Genomic DNA, 27,115 nt, shown 5'->3' on the forward strand with positions numbered 1-27,115 from the left:
GGAGCACAAAGTCTTGCTGATTCTATATTCTGTTCTGTAAGGATGCTTGTTTCAGTGTTACCTGAACATTCCCATGTATGGTGTAACACATGGGTAGGCAAACTAAGGCCTGGGGGCCAGATCCAGCCCAATCGCCTTCTAAATCCGGCCTGCAGATGGTCCGGGAATCAGCATGGTTTTACATGAGTAGAATGTGTCCTTTTATTTAAAATGCATCTCTGGGAAATTTGTGGGACCTGCCTGGTGTTTCCACATGAGTAGAATGTGTGCTTTTATTTAAAATGCATCCCTGGGTTATATATTTCATATATATTTTTCAAAATCTAGTCCGGCCCACCACATGGTCTGAGGGATAGTGGACTGGCCCCCTGCTGAAAAAGTTTGCTGACCCCTGGTGTAACATGTGCTATTTCTTCCAGCCTCTTTCGGTACTCTAGGTTGGTTTAGGGTGCATTTTGTAGATATGGGAGCCACTCGCTCGCTCATGTGCTGAGAGATACGTGGAAATTCAGTCAAGAATCCATCTTATTCAGTATGTAGCCAGATGGAACTGCTGGAACTTTCAGGCAGCTTGCACAAATCTGTGGGTAGAGCCTTCCTTTTGGCAGGGAGACATATAGTGATTGAAAATCACTAGCTTTCCCTTTGATGTGCTCCAGAGCCATGGTTCCAGGGATCTCCATCACATGGAGAGAATGCCATTATATGGAGAAAGCATGTAAAATGCTACTCCACGATATGGATGTGAGTATTGCCAACGTAATGGTCCCAAACAGAGTCAGAAGCTTGGGGAGAGGGAACTGCCTTTTAACAATGATGTTTTCTCTCCAAAACTGAATTCTTAGAAAGTAAATGGTAATTTCTCAGTCACCCTTTTTCTGCGCCCTCCATAAGTATTCATCTGGAAAACACAAACTGTATGCAATCATAATACAAAAGCTAAAAATCACCTTTCCCTCCTAAATCTTATGACTAAGCCTTCTTGTAACAGCTACCTGTTTGATCAGGCTTACATTACATTTACCCCCATTTAATTACATTTTACATTTAATAACTTTCAATTGAATGCACACCCGCACATAGATATATGTGCCTAGGCATGGAACAATTACAGGAAAAGGCACCATGTTCTTTCTTTGTCCGAAATCTAAAGATACAGTGTTACCTCAGGTTACATACGCTTCAGGTTACATACGCTTCAGGTTACAGACTCCGCTAACCCAGAAATAATGCTTCAGGTTAAGAACTTTGCTTCAGGGTAAGAACAGAAATTGTGTTCCGGTGGTGCGGCGGCAGCAGGAGGCCCCATTAGTTAAAGTGGTGCCTTAGGTTAAGAACAGTTTCAGGTTAAGTACAGACCTCCGGAATGAATTAAGTACTTAACCCGAGGTACCACTGTATACATTAAGATGACCACTTCTTGAAAATGTTTTTATTAAAAAAAAATATCTGTATAATAGAAGTGGCCAGATAGTCTTCTAGATTCACTTTTCATGATGCAGTTTTGATTTCTCCCTCCCTCCCTGCCCCCTCTCTCTATATATATTTGTTTCTGAAAGTACAAGCAGCAAGCCATTATTGTTGCAATATCCAGGGATGTTCTATCTTTACCAGTGTCCCCAAAGAGCTGCTCTGATCCACTGTAAATCTGTCAGGCTGCTTACATGTATTGCAAAGCATAATGAGCAGTTTCCAACTCGGTCATTGTCTTTCATATCAGATTTTGCCATCATTCCTTTTCCCTTCTCTAATATACCAGGTGCAGGTATATTTTAAACAACAACCTCAGAGTCCTTCACCTAAATCCTAGTTGTCATTTAGGCTGTCAATCAATAGCGCATCTGTCTAGACAAGCTTTTAAGCCAGTGCTGTTCCTTGTGCATCCCGATTTGCTTTAGCACTGCCACTGAAAGGTGCAAAAATATGGAATGTGCATTGAATATTAAGTTTCCAGGAATTCAAAGTCCTTCTGTGAAAAAAACATGTGATATACTTCAATAATTATTTGTTTTGCAACGAGAAATTTTCATTGCTTTCAGGCTGACTTCAACTAACATTGTGTCTTCTTGTGATAGAGGCATCCTCATTTGGTTATTCATTCATTCACTCATTCATTCATTAAATTTCTATCCCATTCTTCCTCTCAAAGGCAGCAGACCTGTCACACCAATCTATCTTGCCATATTTAGTTCTTTTGTACCCCGATGCTATATGAAAGCTTAAAATACACATGTTTATTCACTGACTCACAGCAGCTTGATGGTTCTGCGGGGTGGGGAAAGAGAACACTACGAGTTCCATTTGATAGCTCAAATATAAAGGTAAAGGTAAAGGGACCCCTGACCTTTAGGTCCAGTCGGTGGGGTTGCGGTGCTCATCTCGCTTTATTGGCTGAGGGAGCCAGCGTACAGCTTCCGGGTCATGTGGCCAGCATGACTAAGCCGCTTCTGGCGAACCAGAGCAGCGCACGGAAACGCCGTTTACCTTTCCTCCGGAGTGGTACCTATTTATCTACTTGCACTTTGACATGCTTTCAAAATGCTAGGTTGGCAGGAGCAGGGACCGAGCAATGGGAGCTCACCCTGTCGCGGGGATTCGAACCACCGACCTTCTGATCGGCAAGCCCTAGGCTCTGTGGTTTAACCCACAGCGCCACCCGCATCCCCAGCTCAAATATAGAGCTGCTAAATTCAGGCATTTATCCTAAAACACCATTAAAAATTGTTCCACATTCCGAATCAACCAAATGTAGATTTTTTTGAGGGTGGAGAGATGGAGGTTCAAAGCAGCACCAATTTCCTTACGGCCCTCATAAGATCTCCGTGATGTATTCTGTCACCTCTCCTTCACTAAACACATTTTATTGCCTTTATTTCTTCCCCTGTCAGTCAAATGTCTGAGACTGACAGCACTTCTGGACTGCCACTACTTTCAGGTGGGATTCAATCACTTGTCACCAAATACAGGTCAGACCATTCAGCTGATTTTAGTGCTCTTATGCAACAAACCCCCGCCCCCAAATCAGACTTTTTGCAATAAAGAAAGTGCTGGAGGAAACACATTGGAAAACGTCGGGTAACATCTGCATGACGAAACATCATATTAACCTCCTTGCAAGCATGTCAGAATGAACACTCAATAAGCAGGCTGTCTGGAAGTGAACTGAGCAGCCTTTTGTAGCAGTTATTCCTGGGTGCGGGGAGAAATTGGATAAAAATTATAGTAACTTGTAGCTTCCATGACCTCACAAAGTCGAGGATCAAGTGCCAGTCCTTTTTCGTACTGAAGAGAACCCTGTCCCTAAAGCAGCCATAAATGGAAGCTTTTGGGTGATGTTCTTAAAAACAACCTGTGACAAGGTGTTCTTTCATCCCCTTAATAATTTGAAGTACTTGCAAGCTTTCTCGTTTGCTTTGTTTTTTTGCACTACCAGTGAAAATAGATCGACTTTAGGATTATAGAATCATAAAATTGTAAAGTTGGAAAGGACCGTGTGGGTCATATAGTCCAACCACCTGCAATGCAGAATGGCTAGAGCAACTCAGCCGAATGGGCGTGTATTATTATTATTATTATTATTATTATTATTATTATTATTATTTACCAAATGTGGGGTTCGAACCCACAACCCTGGGATTAAGTGCCTCATGCTCTACTGGCTGAGTTTACAGTTAAAATTAGGCATTTGGGATATGACATTTTGAAATGTTGCTTTGTAAAGATTTCCATTCAGTTAAGGAACTTAGTGCAGGCCTTAGCTCAGGCCACTTCTTGCTGTGTAGGGTTTTTTTTTCATGCAGGGAGGGTTTCTCATTTTTTAGAAGACATCTGAAGGCAGCCCTGTATCAGGAAATTTTAAATGCTTGACATTTTACTATGTTTTTATATGTACTGTAAGCTGCCCAGATTGGTGGGTTATGATGATGATGATGATGACGATGATGATGATGATTCAAGCATTCAAAAGTAATCCTCTGCCAGACTCAGAACTCTGCCACCTTATCCCTGTTGCATCTGGAGGCTAGGCATAAACTGCTTTTAGTCCTGACTCAGATCAAACCCTGAATGTTGACATTATTCATTATTTGTTCATTGGACAAGAAGCACACTGCATGCTTTGATGTCCTGTTAATTAAGGTGTTTTTTTAACCCTCTTCTGATGTTTATTTCCAATTTATTCCCCTCCTGGGGAAAAGATTCCCCCGCCCCCTTTCTTCATGTTTGATCAGAACGTCTATTGGCAATCTGTTCGTGCGGCTTTTGATTGAGATTAGCTGATCACATTTCCACCTTTCAGCTTTGAATTTGTTGTGACTTTTTGCTTATTGTGAATTAGAGAAGCAGCTGAACAGCTCCACATAAAAACAAGATGAAATGTGTTCTGCCATGGTGGGACTGAGTAAGCATCTAATTGCCAGCGCTCCCTAAAGGAAAGCCCTGACAGTTTGAAGCCAGGAACCTGCCCAACATTTACATTGCCCTGTTTTTCAAAGGAAACAAGAAAAAAAAATAGCCTCATTTTCAAGTGATCTCACAGGGGGAAGACCCTGCCATGTCATCAGAATTGCTCCCGGCATCAGAATTGCACCTGTTCCTCAGAGATTAGGGCTGCAGTCCTATACTTGCTTACTTGGAAGTAAGTCCCACTGGAGTCAAGGAGGTTTATTTCCCCCACATCTTCATCTTTCCATTTGCAGAGGGCAATAAATGTCCTTGAGAAACAGGTTTGTATTCAACAGCTGTGCTTCCACTGCTGTGCTTAGGTTTCTAGAGATGCTAAGTCGGCCTCCTCCAACATCTCAGAGACCGCTTATCGCTTATCGCTGTTCGCTCACACGCCCAAAGAAACAAACCCGATAATGAATTTTATCTTTAGTTTTTGAGCCATCACTTGTAACCATGAGAGGAAACTTTATTGAGTCCCTTGTAGATTCACTTCCATCCAATAACATAAGAAAAGCCTGCTGGATCAGGCCGAAGACCCATCTAGTCAATTAATTAATTAATTAATTACATGCCATTCACCAGCAGATTCCATGCAGTTAAAAGCATTTAAAACAAATTAAAATCACAGGAGCAGGGAATCCCTCTGTTCTCACAGAGGCCCCTGAGCTAGCCTGCTGCCCTGAGGTGCCATGGAGGGCATTGTCCCATCATCAGTATTGAAGGAAGATTCAACTTCAGCATATGATTTCAATGTCCTTTAACACAGGCAACAGAAAGAACACAGGATGGTTGACTGTGATGAACGAACTGTCTTTCAGCAAAGACTGTTCAAAATTATTTGTCTTCTTATTGAAGAATCATTGAAGCCCAAATACAGTATCTTGTTGTTGTTGTTGTTTAGTCATTTAGTCTTGTCCGACTCTTCGTGACCCCATGGACCAGAGCACGCCAGGCACTCCTGTCTTCCACTGCCTCCCACAGTTTGGTCAAACTCATGCTGGTAGCTTCGAGAACACTATCCAACCATCTCGTCCTCTGTCGTCCCCTTCTCCTTGTGTCCTCCATCTTTCCCAACATCAGAGTCTTTTCCAGGGAGTCTTCTCTTCTCATGAGGTAGCCAAAGTATTGGAGCCTCAGCTTCACGATCTGTCCTTCCAGTGAGCACTCAGGGCTGATTTCCTTCAGAATGGATAGGTTTGATCTTCTTGCAGTCCATGGGACTCTCAAGAGTCTCCTCCAGCACCATAATTCAAAAGCATCAATTCTTCGGCGATCAGTCTTCTTTATGGTCCAGCTCTCACTTCCATACATCACTACTGGGAAAACCATAGCTTTAACTATATGCACCTTTGTTGGCAAGGTGATGTCTCTGCTTTTTAAGATGCTGTCTAGGTTTGTCATTGCTTTTCTCCCAAGAAGCAGGCGTCTTTTAATTTCGTATCTTAGGAACACCATTTGAAACCACTGCAAACTAGCTGGTTAACTAGCTGTGGTGCATGAACCAGCTACCTTTCAGATTAAATAAGCCTTTGAGCTCATTCAGGGTTAGGACATACTGTTTCTTAGTGGTGAATGTTAGTAAGGCCAAAATATGTTAAACGGTTCCCAGTTACTTCCTCAGAGTCGCTACTATACGTGGGTGTAGATGCGGTAATTTTAAAAGTTTACAATCTTCAGCCTACAGAATTCACACCTGACTTCTTGGCTTTCTAGCATGTTTCTCTAGCTCAGACAGAAGAGTTTCTGTGTGAGAGCTTGTGTTGAAATACGAACGGCAATGCTCACGACGTAGCAATGTCTGCATTTTAAAGGTCACACGGTCAACACTTTGTTGGAATGAAAGGCGTAGAACAGGCGATGTCTGGTGTGTTTTGCAAAATTCATCTTTGCTATGACGTGGGGTGCAGGGATGAAACCACCTCCAGTTTAACAGTTGTTAATCTGCAACCCCAACATAGCAGTGACATTCATCTATCTAAACTCTTTCTAAGCATGAAACTGCCTGCTGTATAGCACACTAAACAATTGAACATCTGAAATAATAAATAAATAAATAAATAAATAAATAAATAAATAAATAAATTGTCCAGTAGCACCTTAGAGACCAACTAAGTTTGTTCTTGGTATAAGCTTTTGTGTGCATGCACACTTCTTCAGATACACTTAAACAGAAGTCACCAGACCCTTATATATAATGAGAGGGTGGGGTGGGGTATTCATCAGAAGGGTAGTAGGAGATGGGTGATTGGCTCAATGGGTATGGTAAACCTGTTGACTACTGTTAATGACTTCAATTAGTCCTACAGGAAAAAGCAAGGGCTAGTATGCAGATGATTAGCATATGTAATGAGTCAGGAATCCAATATCTCTATTCAGACCAGGTCTCTCCATAGTTTTCAGTTTAGTGATAAGTTGTAATTCAGCAACTTCTCTTTCAGTTCTGTTTCTGCAATTCTTTTGTAATAAGACAGCTGCTTTGAGATCCTGTATTGAATGTCCTGGGGGACTGAAGTGTTCTCCTACTGGCTTCTCTGTCTTGTGATTTCTGATGTCAGATTTATGTCCATATATATAAGGGTCTGGTGACTTCTGTTTCAGTGTATCTGAAGAAGTGTGCATGCACATGAAAGCTTATACCCAGAACAAACTTAGTTGGTCTCTAAGGTGCTACTGGACAATTTTTTAAAAAAAAATTATATTTCGACTGCGTCAGACCAACACGGCTACGTACCTGAATCAGAAATAAAAATGCTGTAACTAAATAGGTCATGGGGGCAGAGGGGAGGAGAGGAATGGGGGGGCTACTAAGAACTCTACTGCTTTACTGTAATAATATGCAAACCCTAGTAAACTATTGATAACAATAAAAAAGAGGAAGGGGAAATTTTCAGCCCCCATGTGATTTCTTCATCAACAGAATTTAAAACCTCTTTGAACATAATAGCATTCAAAACACTTACAGTATTTTATCTGACGACCGATGCCTAATGAGTTGTCATTTGAAAACGTTCATTGCCCATCATTTTGAATTTGGCCAATAACCATACCCACCCTACAGGTGCTTCAATGCACACATGGAATTCCAGTGAGTCTATGGTACGTCCCATTAATTCCAATGGTGAGACGGATTGATACATGCAAGGAATGTCTATATGCACTGTAATGAATGGGGTGGTGAGCAGGTGGGAAAGTATTTACTGGGGAAGGCATCATTACTCTGCAGCTAAAAGGAGTTACTTTATTTTTAAAGGGGGGTGCCCATAAAATTCTAACCCCCTCCCATCATTATTGCAATTCTGTTTTCAAACCCGAACCCTTTCCAAAGCAAACATCAAACCTGAATTCTGAATTGCAAAGAACCAAGCAAAGCACACTAAATTACATACACTTTGTTTCCTTTGGACAAAGTGATCGATGTTGCTTGTGATGTCTCCTCCGTGCTGTGGGAAGTGTTCCTGCAGCAAAATCTGACCATCAAGAAATTCACGAGAGGCCATGGCTAGTTTTGGGGTGAGAGGACCGCGCCAGATCCCCGTCTGCAGCTCTCTGATGCCATCTAGTCGCTGAGGAGCAACATGGCATGATTCAGTGGGGACCACTATCGATGCGCAGCACTCCTGAGTGTGCGTGTGTGTGCCTTTGTGTGCACCACACTTCAGCAAGCAGTTAAGCTGGAAATGAGTTATATACCAAGACACTTCAATTTCTTCACTTTAAAGGTCACCGTTCTTTCAACTTCTGTAGACGTTCCTTCAAGATAAGGCAGGCAACTAATTGGTATGGGAGCAAGGAAGCAGCTAGAGATAAACATAGCACAGTTAAGCACAAATGAGGCCTAAAGCAGGCATTGTCTAGCAAACCATGATGGACATTAGATTTGCTTCTTCCACCACTATCCTGTCCCTGATTATACAACTCTGCTATGGGAAGAATTATTTGAAGTCTTTATTAGATACTCCAGTAAAGGCATTCTGGGGTTTGGCTTTCGGTTTCTGTATTGTTGGGTTCCCCCCCCCCCCCCATTCCTCCCCGTATCTCTCATCTTATCAAATCCCAGGACTCCATTTCTCATATGGCATTTGATTCAGCAACTTGGTGATATAAAATGGCTTCAACACTGGATTAGACAACTTCATGGTGGAGAGGGATATCATAGGCTACCAGCCATGGTGGCTATGCTCTGTCTCCACAGCTGGAGGAAATATTAATATCAGAAACTGCAGGAGGGGAGAGTCCTCTTGTACTTGGGATCAGTTTTCTGGCTTTCCAAGATATCTGGCCGGCCATTGTAAGAGCAGAATGCTGGACTAGATGGGCTAGTGGCCTGACCCAACAGGTTTTTCTTCTGTTCTCATGTAGATGGTGATACACATTTCACCAGAAAGGTGAGCGGTGGAATGAATGAATAGAAGATAGAAGAGGCCATGGCAAGACTAAGCTGCACAAGCCAATTCTGAAATTACGTATAGAAATCATTGATGCACTTTTAAAAGACAATAATAATAATAATAATAATTTTTTATTTATACCCCACACTTCCCAGCCAGAGCTGGGCTCAGGGTGGCTAACACCAGTAAAATTACAATAAAAACATAACGGCGGGGGAACCAATTTATTAAAATACGGGTTAAAATACAATTTAAAATGCAACCTCATTTTAATAGTAGCCCATAGATCAAAACCATAAGGGGAGGGAAACATAAGGGTCAGACTGAGTCCAAACCAAAGGCCAGACGGAACAGCTCTGTCTTGCAGGCCCTGCAGAAAGATGTCAAGTCCCGCAGGGCCCTGGTCTCTTGTGACAGAGCATTCCACCAAGTCAGGGCCAGTACTGAAAAGGCCCTGGTCCTAGTTGAGACCAATCTAACCACCTTGCAACTTGGGACCTCCAAAATGTTGTCATTTGTGGACCTTAAGGTCCTCTGCGGGGTATACCAGGAGAGGCAGTCCCATAGGTACGATGGTCCTAGGTCGCGTAGGGCTTTAAAGGTCAAAACCAGCACCTTAAACCTGACCCTGTACTCCACCGGGAGCCAGTGCAGTTGGTAGAGCATAACACCTGGTGTAGCCAATTTGCAAATTCACCAAAAGTAATATTGGGAACTCTGTTAAATACCTCTAATTGAATATCCCTCTTTTTAAAAAAAGCTATTGCTATCAATATCCCACAGCTATATATACTATTAATTTTTTCATCTTCAGCTGAATATGCTTAGAATCTCTATCTGAGTTGATTCCCTACACTAATTCAGTTGGAACCAGACTTGCAAAATAAACCAGAGGCACCTCTTATTTAGAGGGCTACGTATAAGAAACAAAATTAAATCAAACAAGGTGTCAAAATGGCACCAGATTTATGGGCTTTCATCACGAGCCACTAATGAAGACACACATGGACCCGGAAAGGGTCTTAGACACTCAACAACCTCATGCCACACAGCAGTTCTCAAGAGCCCTGGAAGCTGTATGGCTGGTCACACTTTTCTCATCGCAGGTTGAACATTGGGCATATTAGATATTCCATCAAAAGAAGTGCTACAAAGTAGAAGATATCTAGAGCTTGTGAATAACAATCACAGATTTATTATGCTAAAAAAGGCCCATTGGTGGTGTATGTAGATGTACAAGAAGATTTTGTTCATATATGTGCTCCTCTCTCTCTCTCTCTCTCTCTCTCTCTCTCTCTCTCTCTCTCTCACACACACACACACACACACAGAACTGACAGAAGCTGACAAAGATAAAGACTGAGAATTCCCCAACTAGATAATCTATGCACTTTTAAATCCTTCCATACACCGATTCTCTGCAGTCTAAAAAGCAATCCAAAGGTTTGGCAAAAAGGGGGAGAAATGAAAGTAAATTCCATTGTCTGGATGATTTTTGCTTTGTAGCAAGCCAGCCAATCACATTCTGCTTCTTGTCTCTGGAAGGACTTTGCTATCTAGATATTCTCTGAAGCTTTTTTTTTTATGAATGCTAAGCACAAATTCTTATGAACAGAAGCTGTGCACTTAGCATGAATGCAGATATTTTAGCGGCCCTGAATTATGTCCTTATGCCGAACATCACTATGGCAACTAATGACATCATCCTAAAATCTAGCTTGCCCTAAATCCAATTGCAAAATTGTCATTTCTGTAATGAAGTGGACATTTCTCAGCTTTATTAAGTATGAGTTTATAAGCGCCGCATTGTTGTCAAAGGTTTGCTACGTGTCTTTAACCTCATTTGGTTTATTCCCTTTGTGACTAATGCTGTTCTCATAAAGACAACACTAATGAAAATTAGTGTTTGCATTTGGTTACCAACATTTGTTGATAGCATATGGTCTGGGAATGCTTCAGCAAATAAGCAGCTTTTAATAGTAAGCAGAGTTAGGCATTGTAGAAAGCAGATGCTATCGAAATACACAGTGCAAGGTTATGTGCGAGGGTATTTTTTTCCTTCTCCTTTTACACTTCTTACACCTTCCTTCATTCTTGTTTTCATTTTCTTCATTCAAGATGCATCTCAAGATGTCCAGGTGCCAAAAGGGAGAAAAAGATGCCTTGTGACTCTAAAATGACAGCAAAATCTTAAGCCTGATCCTTTCTCCTGATTAGTTTGATACCAGTAATTGCTAGAAAATTACTATTTAGTTGCCACAACATCCTTTATCCCTGCCAAATTTGGTTAACTGGTAGAACCATAGAGGTTTCATATTTTGAATACTACTAAGAAAGGTTTAAGTCCTGTAGAGCTTGGTCATAAAGTAACGTTCAGCAGCAGCCGGAAGGAGGTCGATTGGACACCAAAATCTACGAAGTAGCAAACAAGTCAATTTGTCAGCCTTTTGCTTGGCAAAAGTTGCGTGGAGCCAAGATTCAAAGTCATGACAAACTGTATTCAGAACATGAACACATTTTAGTTCTGTGTTAGGCAAGGGGGAAATTTTATTCCCGGTAGTTTTCCATTGCGAAAATATCATTTGTTCAATGCTGGTTTGTCAGGTATTAAGAACTGAAAATATTCTGAGCCAGCTAATTAAGCTGTGAGAAAGTGTGACTGTTTTAAACTGTTTTCAGTTACGTCATAAATAGGAACCTAGGAAGCTGCCTTATAGAAAGTTAAGACTATTGGTCCATCTAGTTCAATCATGTCTGCACTAACTGGCAGCTGCTCTCCAGGCTTCCAGACAAGGGATATTCCCAGCCTGACCTGGAGATGCCAGGTATCTTCTGCAGGGGGGCTAGATGCTTTACCACAGAGCTACAATAAACTCCAGTTACCTATTTGAAAGAAAAATGAGGTGGAGGAGCCAACTACTGTTGAGAATTGTTCCCAGCAAGGGAAGCCAGCAGCTGAATTTTGTCACCTATGGAATTTGCAGCCTGTCTGTGGATCCTAAGCGCTGGCAATGCTGTAAAAGCATCCTTTTATCATACTGTGTCTAATACTTGCACCAAATGCCTGGCGAGCCACTCACAGCTCTCTGCCATGGACCAACGTTTGTCCATTTTGGAACCAGTGCTTGATTATTATTGAAGCCCTTGAGAGGGACCTAAACTGAATCCCCTTCTTCTAGGTGAGTGGAGAAGATCTGGCAAACTTGGACAGATAAACAATACATTGCCTTTATATTATCTGAAGGTTGATTCAGGGATGGAGCAAAGTGGGAGCAATCCACCCTGGGTGTCATCACAAAGGGGGGTGGCATTCTGCACACTGCCCACCTGCAACTCCCGCCTACCGCAAGTTGTGGGGGGAAGGGAGGGAGCTGCACCACTTTGCCGTTTTGACAGCCCCGTGCTCCCTGGCTACTAGAGGAGGCAGGAGGAGCAAACAAGGGTGGGTAGAGGGAAGGGTAGAAGCAGAAGCTCCCTAAACCCAAACCCTGTAACTGCAAAAAAAGCTCAACTACTTTGGCCAACCCTCCCCTTACAAAAGTTCAACAACTGCTGGCAATGACAATGGGTAGATCACATCCAGTCTTTTTATACTGTGAGTAGATCGCAGTCTCTTGGAAGTCCAACTAGATTTCAATGGGGGGGTGACAATAAATTTTCTGCACCGGGTACCACCTGACCTTGCTATGCCACTGGGTTGATTCACATAACCATGGACTTCAACCACCAAGAAGGCCTTTTCCTGAGCACCGCCAATTTAATCTCAGGAGGCACTTAGAAATGATGTCAGTATTCAGCCACATTCGTGCGGAAGGTCATTTAGTCCTTCACAGTTTTTAAAGCGGTCCTTTTAGTTTATGAGAAAGTGAGCAGTCCTTGAGATCCTATATATGTCAGTTTGCTTGGGAGCACAAACGCAGGTTACAAATGTTTGAAATAAATATTTCGGGGTTGTTGTTTTTTAAGATGTAGTGATTCTAGTACATACTAAACCATTTATAAGATTGGTCATAGCACCAAAATCCCCCTGGCAATCAACTTCTAATGACATCTCCATAAAACAACTATGCAGTATATGGAAGAAGCAGATTTGAAAGATGACGTGCAAGAGGTTTATAGGAAATTGCTTGTGGAGTGGAGAGAGTGGAGAGGGAGAAATTATTTTCTCTGCCTTTCTTTCTTTCTCCAGCAGAACTTGGAGACCTCCAGCAAAAGCAATTGACATTAGATCTGAGACAAACAAAAGGAGATATTCCTCCAGCCAACACATTTTTTTTAAAAAAAGAAACAAAACCTTATTATTGTTTATTTAATATTTCTAACCTGCCCTTCATGAAAAACAATCCCAGGACAAGGTGCAAACAATATGAAAAACTGAACTTAAAGCTATTAAATACATCAGCTTTCAACCCACCATAAATATATATGGGGATAAGAACACAATAAATAATTGCAATCTTTAAAAGTGCAGAGCAGCTTCATCCTTCAAGATAAATTCACAGCCAATGACCTGTAAATGCCCACGTAAAATAGATGCACATTGAGCTGGTGCCAGAAACAAAAGAATCACTGGCAAGCACAATTTAAAAAGGAGGGCGTTTCATAACTAGGATGCTATTACACAGAACTTATGAAATTGCTTGCTCCAGATTAGTTGTAACAAAGAAAGGCTTTTCCCTATCCAGTAGCAGTATACATCTCATGATTAGGTATTGCGCTGAACAGGAAATAAGAGCTATTTGCCATCAATCTCTGCTTGTGGGCTTCCTGGAGGCACATGGCTAGCTGCTGTTAAAATACGGATTTTGTGTTTGATCCTGAAAATTCTTAGTGAAACAATAACTATATGGTTACTGGGTTGCGAGACAAAACAGAGTATGTTTTACCTTCTTATCCCAGAGCAAGTAGTAAATTCCACAAGCTGCTTTGATGAACTGCTCGTTTTTATTTTATTTTTCGCCCTTGCGAGTAAATCTTACTCTTTTTTATTAGAAATGTTTGCTTTGTGCCCTATCCTCAGTGAGATACAGTATTAATGCATGCATTTTGCCTGTCTCTGTGGCTTTTGATTCCTGAGGGGCTTTTTTAAAAAAGAAATTGAAAGTATAACCCACCTCCTGCCACCTGGCATCTTCAGATCTCCTCCTTCATCCTTCATCACATAATAGCATTCCTCTGTACCAATTTTCCAGTTTCCAATTCTACAATTCTTGAATTGGTGGTTCTCAGAATGTCGATGGCTCTACCTTCCTATCACGGAACCAACGAGAACTACAGTAGTACCTCCGGTTGCAGACAGGATCCATTCCAGAGCTCTGGCCGGATCCTGAGGTTTTCGCAACAGGAGAGACCACTTCTGCACATGCACGCGAGGCAAAAACCTGGAAATATACATCCAGGTTTGCCACTTACGGGACGCGGGTGGAGCTGTGGGTTAAACCACAGAGCCTAGGACTTGCCAATCAGAAGGTCAGCGATTCGAATCCCCACGACGGGGTGAGCTCCCATTGCTCAGTTCCTGCTCCTGCCAACCTAGCAGTTCGAAAGCACGTCAAAGTGCAAGTAGATAAATAGGTACTGCTCTGGCGGGAAGGTAAACAGTGTTTCCGTGTGCTGCTCTGGTTTGCCAGAAGCGGCTTAGTCATGCTGGCCACATGACCTGGAAGCTGTCTGCAGACAAACGTCGGCTCCCTCGGCCAATAAAGCGAGATGAGCGCCGCAACCCCAGAGTCGGTCACGACTGGACCTAATGGTCAGGGGTCCCTTTATCTTTACCTTGCCGCTTACATATCCCGAAGTTTATGTAACCAGAGGGTACAACTGTACTTAACTATCAAGTAGTTTGCTCCTAGTTTATTTTTAAATGGGGGCAGGAGGAACCTGTTAAAAGACAGTGTCTCTCTGATATCCATTCCCCATAAGATATCACCATAAGATTTAGGGCTTTTTTTCAGCTGGAACTCACCGGAACTGAGTTCCAGCACCTTTTTGGTGCATTCCGGCAGTATGGCACCTTGGGCCGTGTGGCACGATTATTGGGTTGCCTCGGCGATCGGGTTGGTGGGGGTGAAGAAGAGAAGGTGGGTGCTTTACCTTAACTATGGTTTACAGTTTACCTTAACGATAACTTAAGTGCCACAAAATGCTTCCTATGAGGAAAAAATGAAAAAATATTTCAGTGTCTTGTAGACACTGCTTTGTGTTGGGAATTTTAAAGCCTCAGCCTTCATTTCCTTACCACATCCTAGAGACTTGATGGAACTCTTTTTCTGTAAATTTACAATTTCCTTTGCAGACTGATATTTTCTCCGATTAGCGTAGCTGAGATAGCGCTCCCATTTCCAGGCTCAATCTCAAACAGTCATGTGTATCTTTACTTAGAATCCCTTGACATTATCACTATGAAGACATGTTCCCATGCTACTAGCATACTGGGAGATAAAGCAGACTAGGCCGATGAATGCTTTAAAGTCCGGGCATGTCTTGCACCAGATTCTTGGCACTTCTTACCTTTCAGTCAATGCTTGCAGCTCATCTAGACTTTACAACTAAGTGTCCTGTGTGACATTGCACTTAATGTACGTATGTAGTGAACAGTCTAGGGGACCTCTGCTAGAAGGTGAATACTTTTTTGTTTGGACAGACTTTTGGCCTGTCCAGATTATTCAGTTCTCCTCCTGCTAGGAAAAGATCTGCCCATGTAAACTTGAACCACTATGAAGCTGCATGCATTTCTCATTCATTCATTCTTCCAGCCAAAGAGCCAAAACTTGTGCAGCTTTTATGGTGTTGCCTTGAATTAAAAGGTGGAGCAGCTCTAAGGGGAGAGGATATGTGTTGTTCATAGTACATGGTGTTCATAGTACATGGTGTCCATGGTAAAAACATGGCAGTGCTATAGAAGCTAGATGTACCGTCTTAGTGCAGGTGACCATCATGGTTGTGATAAAGCCACCTGCATGAAGCTTTTCCTAGTATAGGGGACACAGGTGGCGCTGTGGTCTAAACCACTGAGCCTCTTAGGCTTGCTGATTGGGCTTGCTGATTAGGCTTGCTGATTGGAAGGTCAGCAGTTCGAATCTGCGTGACGGGGTGAGCTCCCGTTGCTCTGTCCCAGCTCTTGCCAACCTAGCAGTTCGAAAGCACAGCAGTGCAAGTAGATAAACAGGAGCCACTGTAGCGCTCTGGCACTCGTCACAGTGTCCCATTTGCCAGAAGCGGTTTAGTCATGCTGGCCACATGACCCAGAAAGCTGTCTGTGGACAAACACCGGCTCCCTCGGCCTGAAAGCGAGATGAGCGCTGCAACTCCATAGTTGCCTTTGACTGGACTTAACCGTCCAGGAGTCCTTTTCCTTTTATCTTAGTACAGTGGTGCCTTGGATTACAGACGCTTCAGGTTACAGACTCTGCTAACCCAGAAATAGTATCTTCGGTTAAGAACTTTGCTTCAGGATAAGAACAGAAATCGCGTGACAGCAGGGCAGCAGGCCCCATTAGCTAAAGTGGTACCTCAGGTTAAGAACAGTTTCAGATTAAGAACGGACCTCCAGAATGAATTAAGTTCTTAACCCAAGGGTACCACTGTATGGGCAAGTAATAGATTATAGGCATAGTGAGAGGGAAGTGTTTCTGACATGATTAGTCACATGTTTCAACTCCTATAATATTTATAAATAAGATGGTTTTAACAGACTTTTAGACTTCGATCCAGTTCAGCTTACTGTTCTCATAGTGGCCAAGCAGACACCTGCAGGAAGCCCAGAAGCAAAACCTGCAACAGCAGCCTGAGTGTATGGAATATATAAAATATATCAAGGCAAATTAGCAGCTCCTTCCAAAAGGCATTGTATCCTTTCACTATATAGGCCTGTAGTCCATGCTCTGGTTTGCTCAAGGGTCTGAACATTCAGTAAGTGTCTCAGTGCAGCATGCTAATCCAAGCGAGCAAAAGAGAAGGAATAATGTCTTACATAATGACCAGGCAGGACTTTTCGATCATTGCATAACTGGCTTTCTCAAAAGAGGATAATGAAATTAAGGGTGCCCAAAGTGCTCCAGGATTTCAGTTTCTTTAGACAAGGCTCAAAACGTGGATTACAAAACAAAACTGTTACATGGATTTAAAAACAACACAAAAATTGGAAGCACAAATGGATCACATCCAACTATGGAAATGAATTATTCTCAAACTGCATTACTGCAGGGAGCTGATTGTCAACATGCAAAGCATGTACATAAAGTGTTTCTGATCTTAAGTCATCAAATCAGGCCAAACTTGCTACGATTCTATTATTCCATGGCTGTTTCCAAGAGCTCAGATTTGAAGAAATCAGTATCAACCCAGCCCTTCAGGACGAACAGCTTCTCACATGCATCCCAGTTCTTTTGCAAGGATGCACTAGCCAAGAGGTTGTGTTTGTAATATAATTCTATCTGTGATGGGATCCATCTAGCTCCTGCCACTAAGGTTATCCAGGAAGACATGTTTAATGAATTTCTCAAGTTGTTTCACCATGAAGATGCAATTCTATGCAGATTCCCCCCCCCCCAATTAATCACATTAAGACTTATCTGTCCAATCTGAGCAATGTGACTGTGTTTCCCAGGTGTAAACATCTGGCTGCAATATGCAGCCAGCAGGTGGATATGAAATATTCTGTCCTTGCCTTGAATCAAGCTTCTGCATTACAATCCTTAGCTCATTCATGCTAATAATAAGCTTGCGAAGTCATTAATATTACTTTCCTTTTTTTATTTTTTATTTTGTTACATTATGGGGAACTGAGACAATGTGAAGTGATAGTGACAAAGATTACTGACAGAATCTGTAGGCTCTCAAAGTCTACTTTGATTACCGTAATTTCAGGCTGAGATGTGAGATTCATTCAAAGTTCTGACAAGTGAACAGATGGAGGGTCCATTTGATACTGGGAAGCCCCATGGCTCTTCACTTGTATAATCCTGGCTCATAAACAAATGAAATTACTAACGATAAAGGAAAAATCTACCTTTTAGCCTCTTCGCTTGTATAATCTGGCTCATAAACAAATTAAATTACTAATGATAAAACTATGGTATGTATAATTTCACCCACATTCCTTTCTTTGTTTGATATTAAGTATGAAATATTTCTTTAGGAAACAAACCTTGAAAACAACTATTCCTGCGCACACACAAACACCATAGGTATCTACAGAGATTTTACTACAGTTTCACTGCTATATCTCTGTACTTAGTAGAAATCACTTCCTGAGGAATTCATGCATTCTCCAGGCAATACATTTCCCTCTCTCCCCAATCCAAGTGATTCACAAATCTGTTTGCCAGAGACAGTAGTGGGACAACTGTATGAGTGCATCTACTGATAACAACACCTTGGTCAAACTCCTGTACCTTCAAATCCTATTGTCTGTCTTCAGCTGAATTCTACAACTGGTAGACTATTCCATGCCTATACTGCCCTCTGCTGGTTCTCCTAACTCATTCAAGAATGAAATAAAAAAATTCCTTCCAGTAGCACCTTAGAGACCAACTAAGTTTATTCTTGGTATGAGCTTTCGTGTGCATGCACACTTCTTCAGATACACTGAAACAGAAATCACCAGACCCTTATATATAGTGAGAGGGTGGGGAGGGGTATTACTCAGAAGGGTGGTGGGAATGGGTGATTGACTGATAGGTGTGGCAAACCTGTTGACGACTGTTAATGACTGCAGTTGGTCTTACAGGAAAAAGCAAGGGGTGAGATGGCGAAAAATAGCTTTATCATGCATTTCCGTCCTTCAAGAATGGTTTAAATTTGATACTATTCCTCCTATTAATTTGTTGCATTTGTGAGGTGGGTCACTATTTCTTTTTTCCCAAAAAAAACAAATACTGAGGTTGAAAAAAAATCTTTATTTGCTCAAAGCATGTCAAAGTGCAAGTAGATATATAGGTACCACTCCAGCGGGAAGGTAAACGGCATTTCTGTGCACTGCTCTGGTTCGCCAGAAGCGGCTTAGTCATGCTGGCCACATGACGCGGAAGCTGTACGCCGGCTCCCTTGGCCAATAAAGCAAGATGAGCGCCACAACCCCAGAGTTGGCCACGACTGGACCTAATGGTTAGGGGTCCCTTTACCTTTACCTTACCATACACACACACACACACACACACACACACACACACACACTCATTTCTCTCACTTTGGGCCTCATTTACTTGCATGGAACCTAGGAAATGGGGTGCCACTGTAGAGAACTTACAGAAGGTTAAAGTAGTAAGTAATGCAGAGCATTCAGCAACTGAGCCCAATAGTTTTGTCACTCCTGGGGGTAGAAAACCAATCTGGATGTTTTCAATCATTCATGCATAGATCACCAACCTAAAGTTAATTGAGACGGCTGTTACGCAGGCCTGCTGAAGGCTCTGTATCATAAGTAGCAAATACCGCATTCTGAGCGTCTGCAAATCTAGGAAACAGTGATATTCTGTGGGTTAAGAAGCACACAGTGAGATATTGTCAAGGAAGCAAACTGCTTAGAGCAATACTGCCTTTTCTGGTAGCCCTAAAATTAGTTTCACCATCTGTGTTTTGGTTTATATGCCTGCACACAGTCACATCCAACCATCTTTCCGTTGAATGCTGGCAACTTGAATGCACGATGTATGCTTTCCGTTTCCCTTTACTGCACCTATCTCAACTTCGAGGATTGCAGAAAAGGCAACCATTCAATACAGAATGTAATTGGCCAGAACCATTTAAATGGTGATTTCAAACTTAGTGGGCTTGTAAATGTTCACTTTAGGTCGGGAGTGGAGAACCTGTGGCCTTCCAGATGTTGTTGGCCTACAACTCCTGTCATCCACAACTCCTAAGTTAGGCTTGGCTGGGGGTGGTGGGAATTGGAGTCAACATCTGGAGGACCACAGATCCCTGCTTAAGGGGAAAGTATCACATCCCACATAGTTTTTCAAATATTTTCTGTTTTTGATAAAGCCAAGACTTTTGAAACTTTCTTCTTCTCATGGTTTAAAATGCCAGACAGAGTTAATAGTCAGAAGTTTTTAAAAATACAATCTTAAAGCTCACGTACTGTTATTCGTACGTGTCAGTCCTTAGAGGTTAACCCACAATTACTTTTGCGCACCACAAGGAGAGGGACTGAGTACAAGCTGTGTACCACACTGGAGATATTCGCACCACAAGTAGAAACATTTATGTCTAAAATTGCATTATGCACCACAGACCTCTGCAAGCAGAACGGCAAGCCTGTTTTCTCCGAGGTCCAACAGAGTGGACTGTTTCTCAAATAAATGCTGCATAGAGCCAGTGTGGTGAAGTGGTTAAGAGCGGTAGTCACGTAATCTGGGGAACCAGGTTCGCGTCCCCTCTCCTCCACATGCAGCTCCTGGGTGACCTTGGGCCAGTCACACTTCTCTGAAGTCTCTCAGCCTCACTCACCTCACAGAGTGTTTGTTGTGGGGGAGGAAGGGAAAGGAGAATGTTAGCCGCTTTGAGACTCCTGAAGGGGAGTGAAAGGTGGGATATCAAATCCAAAGTCTTCTTCTTCTTCTTCTTCTAGGGTTACATCCTAATAAACAGTGAAATCTCAAGCAGAAAGTAACAACACTTGAAACAGAGGCATCCCAGCCCCCCTCTTTAAATTGTAAATAAGTTTGTATTTGATGAGAAAGTACAGATAGTTTTTCTCCCAACAACTTCAGCATTTCTGAAAAGTATAAGCCACTAGTCCAAGAATGGGAAACCTATGGTTTGTCAGATGTTCATAGAATCATAGAGTTGGAAGAGACCACAAGGGCCATCGAGTCCAACCCCCTGCCAAGCAGGAAACACCATCAGAGCACTCCTGACATATGGTTGTCAAGCCTCTGCTTAAAGACCTCCAAAGAAGGAGACTCCACCACACTCCTTGGCAGCAAATTCCACTGTCGAACAGCTCTTACTGTCAGGAAGTTCTTCCTAATGTTTAGGTGGAATCTTCTTTCTTGTAGTTTGGATCCATTGCTCCGTGTCCGCTTGTCTGGAGCAGCAGAAAACAACCTTTCTCCCTCCTCTATGTGACATCCTTTTATATATTTGAACATGGCTATCATATCACCCCTTAACCTCCTCTTCTCCAGGCTAAACATGCCCAGCTCCCTTAGCCGTTCCTCATAAGGCATCGTTTCCAGGCCTTTGACCATTTTGGTTGCCCTCCTCTGGACACGTTCCAGTTTGTCAATGTCCTTCTTGAACTGTGGTGCCCAGAACTGGACACAGTACTCCAGGTGAGGTCTGACCAGAGCAGAATACAGTGGCACTATTACTTCCCTTGATCTAGATGCTATACTCCTATTGATGCAGCCCAGAATTGCATTGGCTTTTTTAGCTGCCGCGTCACACTGTTGGCTCATGTCAAGTTTGTGGTCAACCAAGACTCCTAGATCCTTTTCACATGTAGTGCTCTCAAGCCAGGTGTCACCCATCTTGTATTTGTGCCTCTCATTTTTTTTGCCCAAGTGCAATACTTTACATTTCTCCCTGTTAAAATTCATCTTGTTTGTTTTGGCCCAGTTCTCTAATCTGTCAAGGTCGTTTTGAAGTGTGTTCCTGTCCTCTGGGGTGTTAGCCACCCCTCCCAGTTTGGTGTCATCTGCAAATTTGATCAGGATGCCCTTGAGTCCATCATCCAAGTCGTTGATAAAGATGTTGAATAAGACCGGGCCCAAGACAGAACCCTGTGGCACCCCACTAGTCACTCTTCTCCAGGATGAAGAGGAACCATTGATGAGCACCCTTTGGGTTCGGTCAGTCAGCCAGTTACAAATCCACTGAGTGGTAGCATAGTCAAGACCGCATTTTACCAGCTTCTTTACAAGAATATCATGGGGCACCTTGTCAAATGCCTTGCTGAAATCAAGGTAGGCTACATCCACTGCGTTCCCTTCATCTACCAGGCTTGTAATTCTGTCAAAAAACGAGATCAGGTTAGTCTGACATGACTTATTTTTCAGAAATCCATGCTGACTATTGGTGATCACAGCATTCCTTTCCAGGTGCTCACAGACTGTTTGCTTAATGATCTGCTCCAGAATCTTCCCTGGTATTGATGTCAGACTGACTGGGCGGTAATTATTTGGGTCCTCTCTTTTCCCCTTTTTGAAAATAGGGACAACATTTGCCCTCCTCCAGTCTGCCGGGACTTCGCCTGTTCTCCAGGAATTCTCAAAGATGACTGCCAGTGGTTCTGAAATCACATCTGCCAGTTCTTTTAATACTCTTGGATGCAGTTCATCTGGCCCTGGAGACTTGAATACATCTAGACTAGCCAAGTATTCTTGTACTATCTCCTTAGTTATTCTGGGCTGTGTTTCCTCTGCTGAATCATTTGCTCCAAATTCTTCAGGTCGGGCATTGTTTTCTTTATCGGAGAAGACTGAGGCAAAGAAGGCATTGAGGAGTTCAGCCCTTTCTGTGTCCCCTGTTTGCATTTCACCATCTTCTCCTCTGAGTGACCCCACTGTTTCTTTGTTCTTCCTTTTGCTACGAACATACCCATAGAAGCCTTTTTTGTTGCTTTTAACCTCTCTAGCAAGCCTGAGTTCATTCTGTGCTTTAGCTTTTCAGGGCTTTAGCTTTTCAGGGCTTTTTTCTGTGCTTTAGCTTTGCAGGACTACAACTCCTATCATGCCTGCCCACCAGCTTTGTTGGCTGAGGCTGATGGGGGCTGAAGTCCAACAGCGCCTGGAGGGCCACAGGTTCCCTGCTCAAGACCCACCATTATCCTTTGAGCCTTGCCTCTGGGCTGCAAAACAGGGCCCCTCCTTCCACCAACTCATGCAACGGAGTGCCCCTGTTTTCCTTCAGGAAACTGGAGGACATGAGGAAACAGGAGAGAGCTGGGCCACGATGTTCTTTATGGTGTCTCTTTACACAGAATGGCAATATTAAGGCTATTTCTCAAGATTTATTAAGCTGTAGGTGAGTTTCATTACGTGAGAGATGGGGAGAGGAGAGAACTGCCTACCTTCACGAGACCAAATGCACCAGCTTGGAAGTTCGAGAAACAAAATTAAATGAGCTGTGAAGATTATTGAAAATCAATCACAGCCATAATGAAAAGTTCCCTGTGTTCTCTCCAGAGCTAGAGAGTAGGATCCTGCTATGAATTGTTAAACTGGAATGAACCAATAAGGCAGAGAATGTTCTAAGTCCAGCATCCTGAACACTCCTCCTCTGACAAAAGTCCTCTGAAAGCTAAAGGATTTACAGGGTACCACAAGTGGCTCAGGATAAAGTGGACTGAATAGTACAAAATGTTAGTCATGCCCTGGTCACATCCAAATTGGACTACTGCAATGTATTCTTTGCGGGGCTGCCGTTGATGAGTGTTTGGAAACTCCAGCAGGTGCTCAGATGCTTCTCGAGGGCTTCCCTTTGGTATCTGGTTGGCCACTATGAGAACAGGATTCTGGACTAATTATAATAATAATAATAATAAATTTATTTATATCCCGCCCTCCCCAGGCGGAGCCGGGCTCAGAGCGGCTAGCAGCAATAAAAGTAACACAGCATTCTAAAATCAATATTCTAAAATCAATTCAAAATCAAATGGCAACCACTGGGCCAGAGTTCTACGAGGATCACCAAAGGAGGGGGGCAGACTGTCTATTGGCCTGATTCAACAGAGCTCTTATGTTCTTATCTGTTACCTTCTATCCAGCTTCTCCTCTTCTTCCCCCCCACACCCTCTGCTACACTGCCCAAAAAAACCAAATTGTATTTAACAAATTTTTGGCATCATCATCATAAATTTTTATTTATACCCCACCCTCCCCAGCCAGGGCCGGGCTCAGGGCAACTAACACCAAATGTGAATTACAATAAAATGTAATAAAAACAACAACAAACAGTTAATTAAAATACGACTTAAAATACAGCTTAAAATACAGCCTCATTTTAGTAATAGCCCATAAATCAAGACCATAAAGAGAGGAAGCACTAGAACTGGCCATTCTGATGTTTTTGCCATCCTTCTTTGGCATCCTGGCATCCAACTGTATACACAGATAGAGTGGGGATACTGGGCTCAACATTAAGCCCTGACCCCGAGATTGTGCTGTTGGCGCTGTGGCCTAAACCACTGAGACTCTTGGGCTTGCCAGTCAGAAGGTCGGCGGTTCAAATCTGCACGACGGTGGCGAGCTCCCGTTGCTCTGTCTCAGCTTCTACCAACCTAGCAGTTCAAAAGCATACCAGTGCGAGTAGATAAATCGTTACCACTGTGGCGGGAAGGTAAATGGCTTTTCTGTGCGCTCTTGTTTCTGTCACGGTGTTCCATTGCGCCAGAAGTGGTTTAGTCATGCTGGCCACATGACCCGGAAAGTTTTCTGTGGACAAACACCAGCTTCCTCTGCCTGAAGTGAGGTGAGCGCCACACCCCATAGTTGCCTTTGACTGGTCTTAACTGTCCAGGGGTCCTTTACCTTACGTGTGCTGTTTTTTCCTCGGCCCACAACCAATGAGGTGAATGCCTGCCAATGGGGAACCTTTTGCCTCTGTGAAGGATCCCCACACAAGTCAGAACCCTGGAAGAGGCAACCTTGCTGTATCCATGTTGGTTCTAATGCTGAGTGCTACCTGAGCAGGCCTCTTGTGCTCCTAGATGCCTCATTTACTAGACTCCTCTTGTCTGCAACCACTCTGCTATTTCAGTAATGGGAGACAGGCAGGGCTTTTTTTTTTCAGCTGGAACTTGCCAGAACTCAGTTCCGGCACCTCTCAGGTGGGCCCCATTGCAAATTTGGGGAGAACAAGGGTTCATGATGAGTTACGGCACCTCTTTCACTAGAAAATTAGCAGTGGCAGACAGGTGCCACTGGCTCTGCAACTTCTGTGCGAAGTTTCAGTGCTAAATTATGTTCATCGGGTTTATTTTACTCACTTGCAAAAATAAATAAAAGCGCATTTGTGTATCCGTGGCGTGTGCGGATGTGTGTGTTCTTCGAGCTTTTGCTTCGTGCTATTCTGTTGCCTTCCCAGAGGAAGCTTTGTGATATTGCAGAGTTGTTGTCTTACAGTTTTTCTTACCAACTTAATTAATTAGCACAATGTCACTCCTGTTGCTTTTTTAATGCCTAAGACAGTTGGTGACATTTGCATTAACCTTTTCCACCCCAAGGTGACGGGGCTGGGTTGGCAGATTGCGTTTCTTGCCTCATGCTTTTTTTCCATCTTGGATGTTTTCACAGATGGGGGACTCAAGGTGACTTTAGCACGACGCATGCCCTTCCAGCAGTGAAGGTGAAGCTGTTTACCGAGAGCACCGGCGTGCTGGCTTTAGAAGACAAAGAACTCGGGCGGGTAAGGGCAGCGATGCTTCTTCAGCTTTGCTTTGCAGGAGGAGGAAAACCCCACCGCCCATCAGGGTAGCAGCTTTATGAACCCAGGTCGCAAAAGAACACAGGCTTTCTAACCCGCAGTGTTGCAAATTAGAACATTTCATCTCTGGCATAGCTTTTTAAGAACTGCATCCTACCGAACGTCCCCAGACAAGGAAGTACCGTATTTTTCACTCTATAAGACGCACCAGACCACAAGACGCACCTAGTTTTTGGAGGAGGAAAACAAGAAAAAAAATATTCTGAATCTCAGAAGCCAGAACAGCAAGAGGGATCACTGCGCAGTGAAAGCAGCAATCCCCCTTGCTGTTCTGGCTTCTGTGATAGCTGCGCAGCCTGCATTCGCTCCGTAAGACGCACACACATTTCCCCTTTTTAGGAGGGAAAAAGTGAGTCTTATAGAGCAAAAAATACGGTAATATTGGCAGCTGTTGGGAAAGCACATAAAACACATAAATGCATATTTGCAGAACAGAAAAGGAGGACAGAGTTTGTTCTAGAGCTAAAAGACAAGCTTTCTGGGCTGGGAAAGAGGGAGCTAGATTGGTTCCTTGTAAGCATCACAATCACTAAAGAATTTCAGAGAGGAGATTGGTTGAAGTCTTTGTTTCAAATAAAGTGTGGTGTGTGTTGCACATAGAACCATAGAATTGTAGAGCTGGATGAGATCCCCGAGGGAATCTGTTCCACGGTTGAACAACTCTTACTGTCAGAAAGCTATTCCTGATGTTTAGTCGGAATCTCCTTTCTTATAGCTTGAAGCCATTATGTCTAAATTGTTGGTGCACAGCTACACACCCAATTAGACATACCCACAAAAGGTGGGTTAGAGGCCACCAGTAGGCCTTAGCACCTCCTCACTCACCTGACCCATCTCCTAGTTGGGCTGGCAAAAGCACCAGCGACTAAGGATGGGGGAGAAATCCAAGGCAGTTCCTATTTAATGCCAAACCGACGTAATTTGCACCTTCTGAAACAATATTCAAACTGAAACCCAGCCATCCTTCAAAATTTCACACATTTCCAAATTTTGCAGTAAAGTAGGCCAAGTAATGCATTTATTAGGGCAAATAAAAATGCAGATATTAGTGAACATAACATACCAAAATCTTATTAGGCGAAATTGCTTTACAAAGATGTGTCTATTATACAAAATTGCACACGAATATGTGTATATTAGAAGAAAATCACACAAAAATATTGATGAATTCTCGTGAGGCCAGAGGGGGTGTTGGAGGAACGTAGGAGGAAAGGTAAAAGATGGATTTCTTTTAAAATCAGCTTAATAATAATAATAACACACTGGGAATAGAAAGGAAGGGGATAAAAAAGAAGAAAAAAGGGTGTGTAAAAGGAGCAGGGAGAAGGGATAAAAGAAACTGCCAGTTGCAGGGGGCTAAGGTGTAATTTGAAAGAGAGAAAAGAAGAAATGGCAATGAATGAGTAAAAAATACTTTGAGAGGCATAGGGAGAGCGAAAAATATAAAATAAAAAACCTATACCACTGTCTAAAACAGCAACACTGACTCACAATACCTATGGAACTCTTCACCACAAGGAAACTTCTGTGGCAAAGAATTTAGCAATTTCAAAAGAGGGCTTTTGTACAGGTATCAATAGAAAATGATGTCACTAATTGCCAGATGACCCATCAACATCTGCCTCCATTTTGTGACTGGCTGTGCTCCTGCACTACCATTTTGTGTCCGGTTGTCCTCAGTAATCTTTAGTCATCTCCAGCGGACCCCGGGAGTAGAAATTCTGAGGACCCCTGACTTAAGAGCTTACTATAAGTGCGGTAGCCGAATTTGTAGGATGTATCTGTCACCACACTTAGGGACAAGGCTTCAATGAAGTACACTTTATTTAACAATAAGAAATAAATGGAGAACA

General features: G+C 42.8%; 1 protein-coding gene across 22 annotated transcripts in view; it reads left to right on the top strand.

Moving 5' to 3' along the window:
* Positions 1–27,115, top strand: part of CADPS (calcium dependent secretion activator) — a 340,568-nt gene that overhangs the window by 129,742 nt on the left and 183,711 nt on the right. For all 22 annotated transcript variants that reach the window (XM_053378320.1, XM_053378321.1, XM_053378327.1 and 19 more), the window contains exon 7: positions 25,073–25,184. In XM_053378320.1, the coding sequence (XP_053234295.1) occupies positions 25,073–25,184 (112 nt within the window). The remainder of the gene's footprint in view (positions 1–25,072; positions 25,185–27,115) is intronic.

This window comes from Podarcis raffonei, chromosome 2 (genome assembly GCF_027172205.1).
Source record: "Podarcis raffonei isolate rPodRaf1 chromosome 2, rPodRaf1.pri, whole genome shotgun sequence".
Classification (NCBI taxonomy): Eukaryota; Metazoa; Chordata; class Lepidosauria; order Squamata; family Lacertidae; genus Podarcis; species Podarcis raffonei.